This window comes from Parasteatoda tepidariorum, chromosome 3 (genome assembly GCF_043381705.1).
Source record: "Parasteatoda tepidariorum isolate YZ-2023 chromosome 3, CAS_Ptep_4.0, whole genome shotgun sequence".
NCBI lineage: Eukaryota > Metazoa > Arthropoda > Arachnida > Araneae > Theridiidae > Parasteatoda > Parasteatoda tepidariorum.
In genome coordinates this window covers 16,953,642-16,975,063 of record NC_092206.1, presented here as the reverse complement: position 1 = coordinate 16,975,063, position 21,422 = coordinate 16,953,642, and the positions used below count along the sequence as shown (strand labels likewise).

The 21,422-nt window shown below is 29.8% G+C and overlaps 1 protein-coding gene across 4 annotated transcripts in view; it reads right to left on the bottom strand.

Moving 5' to 3' along the window:
- LOC107438564 (glycerophosphocholine cholinephosphodiesterase ENPP6) overlaps positions 1 to 21,422 on the bottom strand; it is an 80,048-nt gene that overhangs the window by 25,870 nt on the left and 32,756 nt on the right. For all 4 annotated transcript variants that reach the window (XR_011636351.1, XR_011636350.1, XM_043047481.2 and 1 more), the window contains exons 2-4: positions 16,848 to 17,035; positions 8,294 to 8,465; positions 3,037 to 3,146 (exon numbers count right to left, since the gene is read on the bottom strand). Coding sequence is in view for 2 of the 4 variants with exons in the window: in XM_043047481.2 (XP_042903415.1) it covers positions 3,037 to 3,146; positions 8,294 to 8,465; positions 16,848 to 17,035 (470 nt within the window). In the remaining 2 variants the exon portion in view is untranslated. The remainder of the gene's footprint in view (positions 1 to 3,036; positions 3,147 to 8,293; positions 8,466 to 16,847; positions 17,036 to 21,422) is intronic.

Below are 21,422 nucleotides of genomic sequence, written 5' to 3'. Positions count from 1 at the left end.
TTTAAAAAGAGCATAATTAATGAAGAAACAGATAAAAAAAAGTATGTACATGTACGATAAACGTATTGTCTAAATTGTAAGATCAAAGATCAAAGCTCCCGTAAGAGTCTCATCCAATGTATAAAATAAAAGCTTATACAAGATTAATTCTGTTTAGTAAAAACACTCTTTGTTGTGTTTTGACTTCGTAGAAATTTAATACCCTTGACTTTTATTAATAATAGATTTACGAGGAAAATCATTTGGCTTAATAACCTCTTGAGGTTCGCCCGCTTCTGGTAAACGCGAATCCTTCTACCCAAATGCCCCCGTGGCCTTACCTTCGATTTTATTTGCACTAAATTTAAACTTGTCAATTCGACTTGAGTACGCATTGTTATTTCACACAAGTAGAGCAGATTCTAAGAATACTCTTGCACTGCTATACATATTAGTTATATGTCACATGACTAATTAGTTTATCGCACCGTTTATTTCTCTCTTTAAATCCTTTAGTAATGATTCATTTTAGTAGTTACTTCCTATTTAAATCCTTATAAGTAATGCACATTTATTTGTCTCATTAAATCTACAGTTAACCCAATCTATTCGTTTTTAAAGGTCTTACTGTCGATTTCTTTTAAATAAAATCTCTTATAAATATTTTTTGATCAGACGTAAACCTAGAAGAGTTTGCTTGTAGTTAAAAAAAAATAACACAAAATATAAATATTGCATTTTTTCCCGTTAAAATACCCCTTTACATCCAAGTCAAAATTCTTGATGGTCCTATCAAAAAAAAATTGATGGTTTATTTTGGTTTCAGTGCGATTCATGATGGTCTGACATCATTTGATGGTCAAAATCATATCAACATTTTCCGTTATGCGTTCATGGTATTAGATATGCCAACAAAATTCCATCATTCCATGATGGAATACACTACTTTAATACCGTCAAGAGAAGTTTGATTCTCATGCAACAAAAATCCATGAAGATCCGTAATGGTCCATGATGGTTTCAACTATACATTTCCATAATGGTTTTAAGGAAATTTTTGTTGGTTCTCAAGAACCATCAAAACAATTTGGGTTTTCTCATGTTGGCCCCTCATAAGTCAGTCCGAATTCCTACATCGGGGAGATGGTGGTTTATAATCGTTCCAACATTTGATTTCTCTGAAACTATGATGGAATTTCAAGATGGTCCATATTGGTACAACAATGCATTTCCATGATGGTTTAATAATAATTCTTCTTGGTTCGGTAGGGATATACCATCAAAGCAAGTTGCTATTCTAATGTTGGACCATCAAAAATAAGTGTAAATTCTTACATTAGGACGATAGTTACTTATGATGGTGACCATCAAAAAATATAATGCTTCATGATGAAATTAAGATTATGTTGGTCCATCAATGGAAAACCATCAAAAATTTTGACATTCGCTTCTTTCAATATTTATGTATTTTTATTACATTTTTGTTGCTGAGCATTAACTCAACAAACTCGATTAGAAAAAAAAGAAGTCTTTTGCGCAATAAGTCCTTATAGGGTAAAAAATAGCGCGCACATTAGAAGGTGATATAGTTATTAGTTAGGAATATAAATAAATTGTTAATAGTAATGCTTGCACTTGTTGTTATGTTTGTATAAACAAATATTAATAAATGTCTGTTCGCAGTTTTATTTATACGCTGTTCACAACCATAAAATAATTTATAAAGGGCAATTATAGAAAAAAAAAAGATAAAAAGATTGGAAATGTGAAGTTACATTGCGTAACTCAGAACTAAAACGTAAGTGCAGAAACAGGAATTTCAACTGACAGTATTAATCTGTTTGTCATTTGAGTAATAAACGAATAAATAAACGGCTAAATTTACAAACATATTAAGGGGATTCGAGTGTCCTCTTCCAGTCAGTTTAGAAATTTTCTAAAAAAAACTACTACAATTTTTAAAAAACCTTTTTTTGTTGTTGTTTGAACTACTCTTTTAGAATATTTAAACACGCGAGGGTGGGTGGAAATTCGAAAAGTTTGATTTTAGAAGTTTAGGTATATAATTTTAAATTTGTATCAAAAGTTGGCATTAAAAGTAAATAAATAAAATCAAAACATTTAGTTAAAACATGAATCATAACAAAAGGTTTAAAATTAAATCGTCTTTAAAAATCGCTACAAAATTTAATAATAAAAAACTATTCGCAGCATAAAATAGACGAAATACCCGTTACCATACACCGTTTCATACAAATTATAATAAATGCATTAGAAATTTCCAAAGTATACATTGTTTAATCTTTTTACAACGAGCATGTTTAAATGCAAGTTTTTTAATAAAATATACAGAATTCTATATCTAGCATCGTGAAGAAAAAAATGAAATAAACTATAAATGGTATTATATCTTCAACGAATTCAAACTTTGTACAACTTTTATTGCTTTTAAAGCCGTAAAATATGTTCCCAAAGGTAACTCATAATATTATTACCAGGCATTTATTTCAAATACTATACACGTTTAAATACAGTTCCTGAAAGATTTAAAATGCGAAAAACATTCTTATAGATATAAAAAAAGAACTATATTTCACATGTAACATCTTTTGAGTTATGTCTCAAACTTAAGAAAAGTATATAATCGGAATTATGGTTAAAACTTTTAAAAGAAAACTATTCACGGATAGAGCAGATTTATTTAAACTATTCCGATACAAACTAAGCAGATAATTTTCTGAAAATATATCTTTCTTTTCAACAAAATCCTTTTTGAAGGAGCTGTGGGTATTTTTCAAAGTGCAGAATCAGCTCTCGATAGATTAGGGGTTACGGATACGGAGAGCCCTCCCTTTTTTGCAAAGTATCTTCAAAAGGACTTATAAACATTCGCTTGCAGAAATCTGATTTAAAACATGGACCTATTTTTTTAAATGTCGAAAGCGCAACAGATCCATATTTATTCTTAAAAAAAAAGAAAAAAAAAGAAACGGATCTGTTATATACTTGCGCAAAAATGTTCTTGAAGTTTCTTAGATGTAACGTTTTATAACTTACCTTATCATCTATTTTCCTTCTCGTCATTTCATGTTGCAAGACATCCAGTATGCTGTCAATAGTTTTTACAGCTTGTCTGAGCTCAAAAGAATCTGGTCCGAATTTATGCCCTGAAAATCATTAATTCGTGTTATCAGTCATGCATATAAATTATTAAATATTTGAATTTAATTGATATATAAATTTTACGGGTTGCTCCGTAAGAATTTTTTCAGGCTTTAAAATAGGCAAAGAAAAAAAATGCCATCCGGTCTGTGTAGGGGGCAGGGAACTGTCCTTGCACCAGAGAGGTCCTGGGTTCGAATCCCGGGCAAGGCGATTTTTCTTTCTCTCTCTCTCTGTGTTCTATGCCCTTTCTCCTTTGTGTGTGAATGTGGCCCGCCCTATAAACGGGTTGTGGTTGTGTGAATGGCGTGACAGAAGTCGAATTCCTGGCCATAGATGGCGCCACTGAAAAGCAGGAACAATTGCACCCCCACTGCCTAAACAGGTATATGACAAAAAAAAATAGGCCAAATGTTTAAATATTAAGGAAAAATATTATACTTTTTTTTAAATCATCCGTTTGGCGAGTTTTCCTCTTAGATAAAAATTTATCAAAATCAATGAACAATTCTCGATTTTTGCAAATTTTTCTGAGCCCGCATATTTAAGTTTGCAGTAAATTTTTAAATATTTTAAAATTAAGCTACAAACGCTTTTCATTTTCACCAAAGTTTTGTTTTTCTTCATAATGACGTTTTGCTCTATTTTCGGTACAAGCAAGCATGGGGCGTTGGCCCAAGATAGGCTTAACTTGACCTAAGAGTAATATGCATTTGTTGCAAATTCTATGGCTAAGAAATAGAATAAAGTAGAAATAATTCCTAAGAAATAAATTTATTTTTTATCATGATATATATTATTACCAAGCAATATACTTATAATATAATATAAGTTAAACATTACACCCTCCTCTCAATTACAAAACTTTACAATTTAAAGAGCAGTGTTTTGGGCGATTCTTGTATGATTATCAATTTAAAAAGCAAATTGCTATAAAATTAAGTGAATTCAGTTCCTTGAGTCATGTTATTTTTCCATGAGGAAAAAAAGAGATTTTCTTTGCTTTTAACCCTATGAACGGATTTTCTCTCAATAATTAGAATGTGCTGCTAATAACGAGAACTTCTTCTAAACGAAATTATTGTTTTTTAGTAGAAATAACAATTCACAAACAATAACTCATTAAAAACTCACAAGAAAGCATAATAGCAAATTAAATTGTTTTTATGCTATTGTTTCGGTTTTGGCATCAAGATAACTATTTTAAATTCTTTAAAAAACATGCCCGTAAATTTAGTGTAAGCTATGGAAAATCAATCATGTGAATTTACTCAACGAATACTGCGAAAATTCAATAATCTTAGTAATACTTTTATAAAACCTTACTTTGGAAAAACATTTTCCTGAATAAAATTTATATATTTGTTTATATAAAATGATTTTTTTTTTTGCCAAAGAATGCATTTAATGGAAAAACATTAATGTTTCAACTGCAAAATTATTCTTCATTTAAAATACCTAAAAGACACTAAATGCTTGTTTTAACGGCATATATTTAAGCCAGTCTTTTAAATAATGTCTAAAAGTATTCTTAACGCTATTTTTCTTGTTCAAAGTTTAAGAAAATACATTCATGCACACACGCTTCGGAAATACTACCCTTAAATAAAGTCACCTTCCAATACTCATTATCATGTTACAGTCATATCTATTTCAATGAAAATCTAAAATATTTTACGATTTCGTAAGATTTTCGGTTAAGTCTCATAGTAGGAAGATGCATAATATTTAACGTTCTGTTAGTCAATTATGCAGATTCGTAATTAACTGTTCCTTGGGCTTAACGAATTCATGAGACATTTTGTGTTTCCATATTCACTCGGAAAGGAATGTATCAATGTTCTTAGAAAGTATGATACTTTCTTTGAATCTTTTATATTCTAATTTTAAGAACGCTTGTACTGGTTAGTTTTCTTGTGTGCTACACCCTACACTGCAAGAATTTTAATTCTAAATTGACGGTAAAATGATCTCAGTCTGTGAATCCAATAAACATTAAGATAAAGAGCATATTTGCCATTACGATTTTGAAATCGTTTACAACTAGTATGGGTGTTCACCATAAGTACAAAACTATACGGTTTTTTAACCAATTGCAATTAGCATGGTTTCAAAACCTTAAAAAAAGAAATTTAACTGGACATTGGAGATAGTCTTTTCGTTAGGTTGCTCACATTGGAGTAAGGCTGAGGTTGAGTTGTGTTTTATCAAATAACCCGTGGAATGTGGGTTTAATTAGTTTATTTGGCTGTTTCACCTATCGTAAGAGATGGGAAATACAAAACTTTTTTGTATTAATCCCTTAACGATCGGTTAGTTTTCAAGAAAACGGTCGTAAAAGTGCCTATTTTTTGAATACTTTAAAATTGATTAGTGCTGACATCTAGTTTAAAATAAACTATCTACAATTACCTTAAAAATATCCCGGTACTGCCATCTGGTGAGTAAAATTAGAAATAAAATGTTTTCCGAGCAAAAGAAATGAATTAGTTTTATTCTTATTAACGCGTTACTACTGAACACTCCAGCCCGTCACGGGAGCGAGAAATAGAGGGCGAAACCACACCCAGTCATTTTCATGGGAGAGAGAAGGAAGGGGTTAAGCATCTTTGCGTGCGTCTATGTGTGACCGAGAGTATGGTATTCTAATGGTCCGGAGATCACTAAGAGTCGGGAAAGAAGGAAGTCGGGGAGTGCAGGACACTGGAAACTCTTCATATGTTGAAGGGGATGGAAGAAATATTGTGGTGTCGACTAAGGGATTCGAACCCCCGCTTTCTCAGTCATGAGTTTGACAGATTAGCCCTCTCGGCTACAATATGTTGCCAGCTGCAACGAACTAAGTGGCTTCATTAGGTGGGTCTAGTTGATGCGATAAAATTCTAGTTGTATTCTAGACATAATGATTATATCAAGAACTAATTTTATATTACGTTAGTTGATAACAGAGTAAAAAATATATTCAAAATCTGTAAAGCGTAAAAAATGTTTTTTTTATTGACTAAATATAAGGACATATGTGAGTGTATGAAGGTATTTTGGAAATGTAATTTCAAACCACGATCAATTAAATATCATTTTGACGGATTGCTTATAAGTTGCCTTTCTTAAAAAAAAATAATGTAATACTTTCAAAGAAAAAAAATGCTATTTCAGCACATAGTGTAACAATTTAGGAAATCGGGCTTTCTATAGAAATTACTTTTAATCATACCTTTCCTTAAAATTCTTTAAATTCCTGTACGAACCAAATGTATCCTTTTTTTATTTTTAATTACATTTAAAAAAAATCCTTTTTAGAAAGTTTTACATTTATTAAATTATTTATTGATTAGTTTAGATGTATTCAATAAATATTTTAGGAAATGCAACTATGTATAAAGTTATTTCTTTCCTTACTTTTACATGGTTTTCGATTTTGATAGTTGTAAGAATTTTTTCATAGCACATCTCATTTTCACTTTCTCTTTTATTTTCATTTTATTTAACTTTCACAACAAAAGGTAAAATTTCGAAGCCAGAACTTTAAATTTTTCGGTTGTTAATACGGCACTTAAAATTATTGTAGAAATATTCATAGAAATTTAGGACCATTAATTGCTTCAAAAAGCGACAAGAAAATGATGTTTGTATTGTTTAGCAAAACCAATAATAAATATAAAACATTATATANTTGCATACTAAGCGCAATAAATGAAACTTATTGTTTTTCTTAACTTTCTTCGTGTTCGTGTTTTCTTGTATTTATATTATATATATTATTTCAAGTGATAGGAAATCCTTTTACTAAGACTCATAAATTGTTTGGATTGATTTGAAACTTGACACAAATGAAAGGGATTTTCTCAGAAATATTCTCTATAAAACATCTCTATCTTAAGATATTTCTATATACCTTATAATAACTCTTTATTTGTTTTATTCTTCGTATTTCTTTTTTCTTTAATTTTCATTTATTCGCATTACTCTAATTGGAACAAAAAAATCTATACACTTTAAAAATTAACCAAACTCAACATCAGGAGTCGGATTTTGGGTTGGCATAAATTGATCAAATTAGATAATTCATTTTTCAAAAAGTAATTAATATACTAAAGAGTAAACTGTCAAAACGTTTTTATCCTTATACGTATTTTGGAATTAGTTATTTGTGAATTTAACCGATACTCAAAAAAATTAGTTAATAGCTTATAAAGGAGAATTATTTGATTTAAAGTTAACAATATTAACTTCATACTATATATTGAAGAAAAAACTTTGATTTGAAATGTTACAGTCTGGCGTAACTAACACTACGATTGTCAAATATCAATTCACTAGTAGATAAGACATGTTAACTTGATTCCGTCTTGCGGTACCTTTTGATAGATGAAAGGTTGACATAGTCGATAATTATATCTCCACATTGGGGACTTGAACGTGTAATTTTAATTGCAAATTTAAATAGATATTTAATATTCTTAGTGGTAGTTACGGCACATTGCTACGGAATTTCCAACTGCTACGGAATTTCCGTAGTTTCCGAAATCTTCTTTTCAGACGGTAGCAAAATTAATGTCTTAATATTTAAAATAAATTAATTTTAGCGTAACTTGTCCACTATTACTTATAAAAGTGCAGGCCATATGGCTAGATTCTTAAGTTCTGATAAAAGTTTTATGAGATATCCATTTGTTTTAAAAATTTCTACTTTGGTTCGCTACCACTAGAAAGAATTATTTTCAAAATCCTCATAAGTTGGAGGGTATGCATCCCTTCCAGAATTTTACGTGTGATAGAATTTTATGAACGTATACCACTAGTTGATTACTGCTGTTAGTTTATTTATTTATTTTTTCGTTCATTATTTATTGTTTGTTTATTGACCGGGAGAATTGTATTTACTTCATGGGATTTATGAGCGCTATTTTATGAGCAAATCAACTGCTTAATATGGACCATCCATTGATGTTGGCGGGTTTATATCACGTCCGAAGGTTTCCAATATGAGGATATAATTATAGACCATGTCAGACTTTATCTATCAAAAGGTATCTCAAGATGGAATCAAGTTAACATGTCTTATATACTAGAGAATCGATATTTAATAATCTTAGTGGTAGTAACGCCAAACAGTACTAACAATTTTAGAAAAATAGAATAGAAATAGTACCAGTGAAATCCACTAACTCGTAATAGATTTGAGCTAACTGTATTTCATTACTCTCCAACAGCTGTAAAGCGTTCATCAAGGCTTCTTTTGTATCTTCATTTACATTAGGCCATGCAAACCCAACATATTTATATTTTTTACACAAAGATGGTTTGTGTCCTCGAATTTTGACCTGCAAATAAAACGACACATTCTTTTGAAGTACATATAAGAGAAAAAAACATCGTAGTAATTATATATAAAATCAATGAAATCGTAATACTTCTTAAATTGTATGCAGATTGATAGAAAACAATTTCTATTTCCAATAGTATACAGAGTGTCAAGTATAAACTATCCTTAATCCCTAATATTAAAATTCTTTCCAAAAACGAGCACTAGGGTCCGCAAGTTATTATTTATGCGAAGAAAAACACAGAAACACAGTTGAAATCTGCTAATCCATGCTTCTGAACTTAAAATATCAAAATTTGTTTGATTGCTGAAGGAAACAGGGGTTGAAAAGCCATTATTTAAAGCGTCTCCAAGTCATCGGGCAATTTAACTGATTTTGATGCTTTTCCATCTTGGCTTCCTCGCTAGCGATTCGGAAGATTTCAGTAGCGATTTTATTTCCTACTCGTTTGTGAACCCTACATATTATATTTGATTTGCGTCCAATATATTTCATACATTTTTACTTAAATTTTCGACAAGAGCTTTAAAAGTGTTAAGTGTGGTCATTACAGAACATCCTGTATATGGTAAGGCAGAAATATTCCTACTGATATATAATGTAAAACTGTTATTTAATGCTGATAAATACGTTATTTCTAACTAAAATTCATCGAAGTATTATTAAATATAGACTTAAATGTAGGATATATCTGTATAAACTAATTGCATAAATTAGTTAATAATCCAAAAAAACTTTGTGCGAAAGATATTAACGAGAGCAGAAACGTAAATGGTTAAAACTCATGCTTGAAACATTTATTTTACTTTGAATACTTTGAAATTTACTATTTATTTTGCGAAGTTTAACAAAAGAATATTTTTGAATTGTTAATACGTTTTTGAAATATATTTAAAATTTGCGTTGTCTGTAAAAATGAATAAAATTAAGCATGGCAAAACTTTTCCACTAAGTGGCCGTATTATAATACAATTTTAATAGTTAAAAACGTTCGCCATGGTTTTGATAATTAATTTTAGTAATTCGAAAAATATAATAAAATATATTAGAATGTTAATGAGCTAAGAGTTTTTATTTTTATTTTTAATAATAATGCTCCTTTCTTCGAATGATTTGAATTCTTGACTCACAATAGATGCCTCAATCTCAAAACCGATCCGAATATTTCAGAGAGCTTCTTCGAAAAATATTTGAAATTCATTATTTTGTATATTGTTATATATTTTGAAAAATAAAATACAGCAGGCAAAGGGAACTTTTAGTTGGCAAATATGGAATTAAATTACCCAAATATAATTCTTAGAAAAAATTATTTACTTAAATGATAATTTAACATATTTTGAATTATTAAGTACGCAATGACAAAAACTAAAATATGAAATTTTGAAAAAACTTAATCATATGCTTTTTGTGAAGTAACTATTTAAAAATAAGCTTTTTATATTATTTCTCGTAAAATAATCAGATAAAATAGTCAGATTTTAATTCTTGACATTAAAACTTATAGAATTTCATGTATGAGAAAGTGTTGTGTATTGCAGCGAAATATCTTTGTCTTTCTTGTGCTGAAAACAGAAAAAAAAGATAACGATGCACAATGATTCAAATGACTAGCAAATTTTGTAGGAAATGCATTATATAGGCTTGTTAATAATTGTAACTTTTTAAATTCAAATTCTGCCTTACACTTAAAAAATTATTTAAGTAAGGAACGTTGGTTTATTACAACATGGTATTGCATCTTGAAACACTAAATATTTTGCCTTTGACCATTGAATATTACTTTTTGAGCGACACCTATTTTGCGTTTTTTTTTCTTTGAAAATTGTTCGTTGATTAAATTTGGATATTCATGCAATTAAAACTTATTTTTCACGTATCTTAAGTAAGCTAAAATAATTCAAATCAATCATAAACGTGTTACCAATTAATATTTTTTGGAATAACTTGTAAATTTGTCTCTAAAAATATAAAATTCATTAATATATTGGGTAAGGCTAAGTCCCGAGGAAAATGTATTTAAGCTAATTTTATATGTTGACAGATCCAGGGTGTAAAATACCGAGATTGTCTCCAATTTTTAACAAGCGTGCACTTTTTGTAACATTCTGTATAAATAATGGCTAACAAACTCATGTTTCTTATCTCATTCGCTTCTTATCTCAAGAAGGATAAAAAAAAGAAGACGATCTTTCTTTATTTCGCTAGGCCTAACAAAAGAATAAATAATTTTTATTGACATTAACATTGATGCTTTATCTTAAATATAAAACTCAATTTGGACATTAATGCAATTAAAACTTATTTTTCAATCATCCTGAGCAAGTTAAAATATTTCAAATCTATCATAAACGTATTTCCAAATGACATTTTTTGGAATAATTCGCAAATTTATTGCTAAAAATATAAAATTCTTCAATATATTGTGCCAGGCCAATTCCTCGAGAAAATGTATTTATGCTAACTTGACCTTGTGCACATACGTTGATCCGATCCAGGGTACAAAGTAACGAGACTGGTTCAAGTTGCAACCGGCGTGCATTTTTTTTCCTTTTGTGCTGGGGTGATAAAGGCTAGCAAACTTATGAATTCAATCTGATTCAGATTATTAGAAGGCTTTCTTTTTATTTCGTTAAGTATAACAAAAAAAAACTTTTTTTAAAAAAACAGTGTTGTTTTTTTAATCTTATAGAGAGTAGCAATTTTGTATTTGTGAACCTATATATACACCGAAGAGCCATTACAGTATGACCACCCACCATCTATAACAATCGGCTCGCCCAGGCTTTCATGGTTTCTCGCCCAGGAACAATGATTTCCTGGGGCCCATTAGGACCCATAATCCTCATAGAACAATCCCTGACGTCTGTAAGCTACTTGAACATAGTTGTAGACCAGATTCACCTATTCATGGCAACAGTTTTTCCTGCCGGGGATGGTGTTTACCAGCAGGATAATGCACCATGTCACAAGGGTCGAATCGTCGAGGAACATTCCAGTGACTTTCAAGTCATGTCTTGGGCCCCAAATTCACCTGACCTTAATCCAATAGAGCATTTGTGGTCCTACTTGGAAAACCAGATTCGTGCTGCTACGCTACCCCCTCGCAATGTGAGGGAATTGCAGGACCAGTTGGTGAGCGCTTGGTACCAGATACCTCAGACTACCTATCAGTACCTTGTGGAATCAATGCCACGGCGGGTGCTAGCAGTTTTGAGGACTAAAAGTGGTCCTACATGTTATTAGCAGGATGGTCATAATGTAATGGCTCTTCGATGCATATATATTGAGGAGCTAAAACGCGAATGGATGCTAACTTCAGCATTGAAACGAGTTTTAATGTTTTCTGTTCCGTTTTTTTTTCAATGGTGATTCTCAAAATTTAATATTATTTTTATTTTTCGCTTGTCTTGAAAAATAATACGAGGAGGTGCAAGCTGTTTTATTTAATTTTAGCTGGAAATTTAAAAATATATACTTAGTGTGATCACATATGAATCGTATATATTAAATGTATGTTAAGAATCTAAAAGCCCGCCTTGAGTATGTAAAGTATGGTAAATTCAACGTCATTTGTGTTTGCTTATCATTTGTTATGTTGTTTCATCTGTACGTTTTGTGTATTAAGTTTCAAAACAGTTTTTAAACATGTCTGGTGTTTAAAGGTTTTTAATTTATTTAAAGGTTATTACATTTATAAACAGTTAAATATTTATAGTTGAATATTTCAAGCAAAACAAAATAGTTCAGTAATCAAATAGTTTTTCTAATAGTTAATTATTAAGAAAACTGAATTCAATTACATTTTCATGTTAAGTTTTTTTCTTGTCTTGTATTATAAAGAATTAAATTACAAGTACCATGCTAAGTCGTAAGTAATTTGTGATTTAATTGTGTGAATTCACTCTTCAGCAAATAAATAATGAAATCGGTAAATGAGTATTCGAGTGATTTTACTCTTCGGTAAAGGTAAAATAATTAATTTAAGATATAGAGAAAATTTCTGCATTTTTTTTAAAAATTTCATTTACCTATACAAAATGGTTAATTAAAAGAGAAACCAATTGTAAAATCTCTATCCTTTTAAATCCAATGAAAGAATGCTAAGATTTAAAAAATCAAACAATTGGCTGCTGTATTATACTTCAAAATGATGGGGCAGAAAAACGGAAAATAGTAACACAATATAGAAGCAGTACATTCTAATTTATAAAACTAATTATCTTTTATTAAAGTGAGAAGAATTTTAAAAATAATTCATTCATTCTTAAATTCTGTTAATAGTAACATTCTAAAACTGAAGTTTTTCTTTAATTGCTTTGACTGTGTTTTGGTAATCAGTTTTATATTTTTAAAAAAAATTCGTTTAATAACACGAAGCAGTACCAACCAAAGCAATTATTTTCTATAATTAATATTAAAAATTTTTAACAATGAATCTATTGCTCATACATTAGAAATATGAATTTTCTTATTAATGAATTCATTTAATACCCACAAGAAACTATTGTAACTGTCTTCAGCTCTTATGATTTCTTTTTAATATTTCCAATGAGCTGCATAATCAGTCTTCCCGATGAGCAGACCTAGTGCGTTCTCCAGAAGTGGTATCCACTCTTTCAGGACCACCACAATGGATTAGATACCGTTGGCCATGTTAATTTGGACATCTAGTTTCTGCCACACTAGACGGCAGCACCGAGACTCTATTTGGATGCTGAAGTGCACTAGGAATTTAATTTTGCCGGGAATGCCAAGAGCCAATAAGGCACTCCAGGGATCTTTTACATGCCACATAATCATACGACATGGCCGCTGAGGATTTTCCGCATCCCGAAAATCCGGTGTCTGGGCCGGGGATCGAACCAGCTGACTTGGGTTCAGAAGGCCGACGACAAACCAACTGCACCACCCAAGCACACTCTCTTATAAAATGCACTATATGCTATATGTACTTATGAAATGCACTGTAAAATTATACGCCGTGAGGTATGAAGTACCCATTTTAAGTTAGCCAGTACTTTTATATCGTAAAAATTTATGGTAGAAAATATAAACAGGATTTAAAGAAATCATGCTTCAGAAGTGAGCACTAAGTGCAATGTAAAATACGCCGGATCAAGTTATGGTATAAAGTATCGGAACTTAGGTTGCGTCATCCGTAAAATCCATTTTTACCGTAAAATAATGTACCTTAATTTTTACAGATATATTTATTTAATTAGACGGATTTAGGGATTCCACGGTAATTATTAAGGCAAAATTTATGGCTATCAGATTTTTTTTGTTTCGTAACCTGTTGCGGTAAAAATGAATTGTATGAAGAAAAGTACCGGCAACCTGAGTGCCGGGCGTACAAAGACTCGATTTTAAGGATTGAGGTTATTTAATTGATGCAGACCATATTTTAAGGTACGAAATTACAAAAGTGCACTTTCTCTTGATATGTGTACCTTTTTGTAAGTCGGATTTTGATTTTTGATCCTCAAAGTATGAAGGTGGGAAGCCAAAATATTGAAAATATGGACTCAATAGTGTAGGCAAGAGAACAGTTGAAAGTTTGCAACCCTTGATGCTAATTTTACTCGCCATATTTCGGGAACTTTTTAAGGGAATCAAATAATTTTTGCAAACAATAGTAACATTTATTTATCCACATATAATTCCGCTCAAATAATAATTTTTTATGTGTATAATTATTTTTTTATCAATTTATTTTATTATAAAAAATATTTTTTCTTAAAAAATTTGTTTTGTTTTTTGTCGTCTGGAATCAGAACTTCGTATTTTTCTCAAACATATGATACTTCGATAATAATCAACATTATTAGAAGTTATATCTGAGAGATAAGCAAAATTAATAGAAATGTTGCTTGCGTATGTATATAAAATGAAACGAAATCTACTTTGACAAATCTACTTTGCCTTTTCTTCTTAATATTAGACGAAAGAGAAGAAATGTGATTTTGATTTTAATTTTGTCGCACAAAAATTATAATGTTCCTTTTTTCTAGTATCATAATTGTTTACTATTGTGTATTTTTTTGTATATTTATATATTGTGTATTTTTTTTTAAACTTTTGTAAATGCCATTTTGCCCCTTTCTTTCGGAAATAATATTTTTGCTTTCTTCCAAAACACAACTATGTCTATGAAATAAAATTTTTTTAACGTTAAATTTCCTCTTCTTAAAAATAATAATTCAGAAATAGTGTTGTTTTGTTACTCTCCATGCTACACTTTTTTTGTCTTTTATAAATAATTGTCTTTTATAGAATAAAAAATTTTTGTTTCAGGAATAACAAAATTCCTTTCAGGCGTTTTATAGTTTAAATAAAAATATTTATAACTTTCAGCATAATGTTTTTTTTTTATTTTTATAATTATAACTGTATGAAACAGTTTTCATAACATTCAGTCAGCAATTTTTACTCAACATATTAACATTGTTTTTGAAGAATTTTAATATTTTAGATAATCATCATACGAACATGCTTTCAAACTCATGCACTGATATCGAAATGATATTGTTAACGATATTGTGTAGCTCTAAATGGAACACACGATAGCAAAAGCATTATTTTTAAGTGTTTATACTCAATATTATACGAATAAAAAGTGTAAAAAGATGAATATATTTAATGTTAACAAGAAACAGCTTTCAAAATTCCTATGCATGTTTCAAAAGAATGCAACATAATGCAATCTTACTATGCGAAAAAATGCAATATAAATTTAATATGCCTTCATAAATTAGGTAAATATAATTTTGTAATAGTAAGTTAAGCTTTTTGACTGTTTTTAGTGAGTTATTAAGTGCCGAAATAATCAATTCACGTGACAGTGGGCAATTAACTACATTATTAAATTTTTTTATAAATGGGGGAAGCAAAAATAAAATACACTCTTTTTATTCGTTCAGGTTAAGCTCATTAGTGAGCTAGTTTTTAGTTAATCGAATATTTTACCTCAAAAGCGTTTAAACTTTTTTGCATGCATTTTTTTTTGTTTAAACTTCCTTTTATTTTATCTATGTATATCGCTCTCTAACGTAACCTCACAGAAATTGTGAATTTATTTTTTTGCCGGTGGATACGGTAATGTCTCGATTCCATTGTACAATAGCGGACATTATGTAATTGAAAAAATAGAATTGTGAAAGAACCAAAACAATTGTGTCACTAAACTGCTTAGGAAACCATGACACATTTTTATGTAAATCATACGTTAATGAATAATGTGATACTAATGTCTCTATACCTCTAAATTATAATGGGAAATAATTAATCCTTTTAAAATTCTTGCGCCATTAAGTTAACATCGTTCATTTATTACATAGGCTTAAATACATGCGTTTATAAACTATTTTTATTTGGCTAATGTCTAATACATTTGAAATAAACATGAAAACTTGTAGAATGATGAGATGTGGTAAAACTCATCACAACTTTATGTTTTTGTATCGAGCGTACGAATCCAGCGTACGCTCGATACAACGAGTAATTTCGAGTATGTATAGAGTGACGATGTATTTCGGGTATGTATCGATGGATTTCGAGTATGTATCGAGCGTACTTGGGTCACAAAATAATCTGAAAGGAAATGCGTAGGAATACTAGTCGTAAATGTGTAACATGTCGAGAAAAAGAGTAAAAAATAGACATGAAAATGACCACTAGTCACTCGCCACGTTTCAAATCAACAAAAGAGAGCGCCTTAAATTAAATAAACAACCAGTCCTTTTTTTTTTTGAAAATTATTAAATTATAAAAGTACATCAATGCAGAGAAAAAAAACAGAACTCTTTTTCATTAAAATGTTCAATGTCTTTGATTCAAAATTTAGATCCTTCAGAAACCATCAATTTGTGGTTGAAAGATTTATGTGAAAGAAGAGTTCTTTAACAATTCACATATTTCAAAGCTGTAATGTATACATTAAATGTTTTTTGCCTCCCCAAATATTTAAAAAAAAGTTCATTAACATCAATTTGTTTAACTAAATTTTATCGCATATTTATAATATTTTTTACTGTTGAATTAATTTTTAATAACCATAGATTAAATAATACAAATTATTTTAAGAAATATAATTTAATCCAAGCAAAAATAAATAGTTCGCAAAAAGAGGCTATTAAGAAAAGGACATATCGACATCAATCACCGATTCGTTAAGAAAAAGTAGCTACTAAGTTGTGAGAGTCCATCGGCCACTGGCTACTCACTGATTAATGAAAATAGAACACTTGAACATGGAATATAGAATGATTTCTGTTTGTTGTCCTTTTATATCATGTATATTTCCCTTATGGTCAAACTTTTGATCACATATTCAGGAAATAATGTGGCATAAAAAATAGTAAATAAATAAAAACTTACTTGACATCCGTCCCACCAGTAAAGAGCACTTTTCAATCCTTGTTTTTCTGCCGTTATCCATAAAGGCTCAGCTTTGTCCCACCAATGAGGAGTGGACGCAGTATCATTTGGTCCCATTAAGAAAAAATCATCAAAGTAAGAATCATACATCATATTTTGTACAAATCCATGATTCTCTGCATACAGTCCTATAAAGAACAAAAAGAATAACGTTCATCTTCATAAAATTTCAAAATTGCAATAAAAAATAACTCAGTATAAATAATTGGATTTTGAACAACCCTAAAATTTGTGTGAAGGCACACTTTTTTTTCCAGTTAAACCAAATAATATAGAGTTTAAAGGATGTATGAAGACTCTGAACACTGATAATGCTAAAAGTTAGCCCCAATATCACTCACCTTAACACCATACGTTAAATATTTTCGCTTCCGAAAACTCTAATGTTGGCACGTGTAGATTTCGCCAGTAATTGTTTACAATCGATAACGAGTTTTGAGAGTGTTAGCGGCTGTCTTCAATTCTGATTTTCATCTGCAGAAACTACAGTGCGCCGTTAGAAATATGTATGTTTTTCGGTTGTGTAATAAAGATATTTATCTTTCAATTTCAGAGTCTCTATAAACTGTATTAAATAATTTTTTTATTGTATTATTTATATCAGCTTCTGCTCTGTTAAGCCCAGTTCTTAATATTCTCTCTGAAACACGAGGGATTTGCTTACAAACTTATTTTATTTTCAGATTTAGTGTACGCATGCAATCGTACGCATTCGGAATTTAGTACGCATACAATTTCAGAATTTAGTACGTATGCAATCTAAATTTCTGATTTCTTCTTTACATTGTCTTGTAAAAATAACTTTATTGATTCTTATATGTACCGTATCTTACTGTAGTTATAATTTTTAGTGTTATTAAATAACAAACAGGGTAGTTGGTGGCTGCTAATACGCACCAAGTAGCGCAAAAGAACATTCTTGGTGCTTAACAGCACCAAACAATATACTTGAGTTTTGGTGCAATGGAACACCACTTCAGTGTAAAGTAGTTGTCCACCTTTTTGGTGTTCAGGTTACGAAAAGTTTTTATAATGTTGTAATGGTAGGTTAGTAATGCATAGTCAGATCATAACTTGGTAATCATCATTACCGATCTAGCTTGCAGCCTCCCTTTGTATCTCGTGAAACAAAATATTTAAACTACACGAAGTCATTTTTGATTGCTGAACTTAGTTTTGACTCTTTAAATCTAAATTAAAAACCTAACTATTTACCTTATGTCTGTTCAGAAACTCCATCTATATTTATCCTTGTGAACAAATTTTGATTTTTTTTTTTTAAAAAGTCAAAAGTTTATCAAAAATCACGAATTTTAGTCATTGGAATGTTTATTCTATTAATACTTATTATCGTATTTTTGAAAAAATTATTTTAATGTGTGTTTCAGAACTCTTTGAGACACTTTGGAGTTCGGATACTTTTCACCAGACAGCGTTTTAAATGCCAAACAAATATTTTTCGTCACGAGAAAGTTAAAGGCAAAAAATGATAAAAATAGAGACTGCGAGACTTAGGAGGGATACTGTAATGAGCGATAATAAAATTATACTAGAGCACTTAAAATAAAATAATGGTAATTACATTTAACGATTTTAATTCTTCGTCGTACACTGGAGCACCCAATTAAGATAATATTTCTGACGTATTTGAAATTGCAGCAAAATATTCCAAATCTATTTCTTAAAAAAGTGTATCAGTAGAAAAATTTCAGCACTTTTTAATTTTTAATGGATCTTTTTAAAATAAGTATACTTAATTAGAGCAAATAACATTAATTAGCAATAAAATGTAAATGATATAATTGATAAGACTTTATGGCAAAATTATGTTAGGCTGTATAATTCTTTGCATGCTCTGGTATTTTTAAGCTCCACAGAATCCTTGTTGAGATCTTAAAATATATTCCAGAAAAATGTTTTCGGAACATTTTTCAAAAAAATAAACACTGACTTTCATTTAAAAGTACTTTTAAAAGCAATATTTATATAAATTCAGACTTATGTAGCAATAATTTTTATTGTTTTGTATAAAAAATGTTTTTCTTTTTCACTTAGAAGATTTTCTTAAGTAAATCTAAATATTTAAGACTTTTACTGCTTGAATTTAAACTTTGATAAGTAAGTGTTTTTAAACAAACTATCATTTTAAAAAAACAAATTGTATTACTTTTGTTAATAAATAAAAATAATAACATGTATTTGTGATAGATTAACTAAACTTAAATAGAGTAATTGTAATACTTTCTAAATGAAACATATATCAGGCCAAATAGGCTTCCTCAGTGCACTAATTTTTTTAAATTGCGAGGTATTCTAGTTTAAATTACAAGAACAGGCTAATACACAAGAAAATTAAATAATATGCCTTTTGGTAATAAGAAAAGAAAATAAACTTTATTTAAACAGCTTTTTAACAGTACGAACATCAACATCAAGCAAAATAAACTTTCAAAATAGATGTGCAATCTTCAACGAATTATAAAAAAATAGTGCTGCATGAAACTTTAATGCATCTTTTGATCAGTTATATAATAAAAAACGGAACAATTTTAGACAAAGAAAATAATACATTTTCGAAATCCTCTTTTAAGTTTCATTTTTTTTGTAATTTATTAATAGCATATGAGACCACCTCACCGTTGTTTTAGTATTTATGCAATTATTTGTCATCTGATTTTATATATTATTCATAATTTTCAGTTATATTTGTACATATTATTCCCATAAATATTTTAAGTCTCTTTCTCAGTAAACCTTTTCTTCTAACTTCATCATCCTTTTCTTATATTGCAACAATAAGTAATCTAGGCTTAAGTTACCATAACATTTTCCTTCCTAAATCTTCTTAGATAGTTTATTTATTTCCTTCCTTTACTTTGTGCCTTCAGCCTCTCTCTTATTCGGGAAATATCACAAGAAATAAAATATACTAAACTATTACTGAGTTCCTACCCGGAATGTGTTTTTTTTCTTCCTAAAAGCTCTAAGTGACGAATCAAACCCACTGAGATTCAAACAAAAATGGAACAATTCTGTTATTGTTCAACATTTATTGATTTCCTTTTCAATTGTGAGGATTTTAAAGGAGAATACATCAATGATGATTGTATTTTTTCTCGGTGAATTTTGAGATTTTTGTTGAAAATAAAAGCAGACATGTTTATATTTACATTATACTACACTTTTTTTTGTTATTTTTAAACTCTTTAATAGAACAATTTGCCATAATATAAAAAGGGAAGAGTTTGAGCGTAGGTGTCCAACACATCCTAGGAGTGTCACATTCTAGGAGATGCTGATGTGCTGCTCTTATAATTACTAAATATGAACGTTTAATGACTTTTGTCAGCCTTGAAAACTTCTAAAAAGTTCAAAAAATTCAATTCGGTTGTATCATTTGAATTTTTCTCATTACTTTAATATTATCCATTGTTATAAATCAAACTGTTAACTATTCTATTTTTTTTTCTTCAAAATTTCTTTTGCATTTACTAAATTTTTTTGTTTATCCTTAATACGGAACGTTGTTAGGATTTTCTTTTAAATTCAGGATCATTGAGCTAGAGTTCTGAAATTTGAACATCGTACCAAAAAAAATATATTGTTAGATTTACAGGAAACAATTGTCAGGTTAAAACTCTTTATTTCTCAGAAAAAAACTGTTATTTAAAAATAGACACCTGTTTCTTCAGCAGATACGTTCTGTTATTTTAACAAAAAGGAAACTCTGCCATTTTAACTTACTCAGTTCTTCTGTAACAAAACCTATATCAAATAACTCTATCATCATCGTGGTTGGTGCGACCAGTCGAGGATTCGAACTCGGATCTCCTCACTGGAAGACTCACGCTTTGTCCCCGGAGCTACAGCAGCTTTAGTGTCCCAATGTGAAAAAAACATGTTTTTTTTTTCTTTTTTAAACTCGTATTTATTGAAATGATATTTAAGTGGAAAACGTTAAAAACTGTAGTGGCCACCCATATAAAAATGAATGAGAAAAAAAAACTATATCTCTCGTTGTTGTTTCTAATGACACTTGCCAATACCAGCAGTACTGCTTTGTGAAACCAAGTGAATTTAAGGCAGAAGGTGCGTTTCTTGTTTTTCAATGGCGCCATCTATGGCCAGGAATACGACTTCAGCTACACGCGCGTCACAGCCCGTTTATAGGGCTGACCCATTCAGTCATACATATATCGTAATTTTGATCTGAACTAGAGAATGATCTATCTGCAATTCACTACATCCAGAGGTATGATTGATTAAGGGAACATGGAGGCCTTTGTGACCTGACAGATTTAACATGCACTAGTTACCATTGTCTGCACGGGGAGTCTCCTACCGGCGGGGATCGAAATCACGATCTCTTGGACCTCTTGGCCCAACACCCTACCAACAACCCTATCCCAGCCTAAAAATTATATCTAAAGAAATATAATAATCGGGCAGAGTGTAAATTTCACAATAGAATCGTGATTCAATTACAGTTTTATGTTTAAAATCATAAAAAAATTG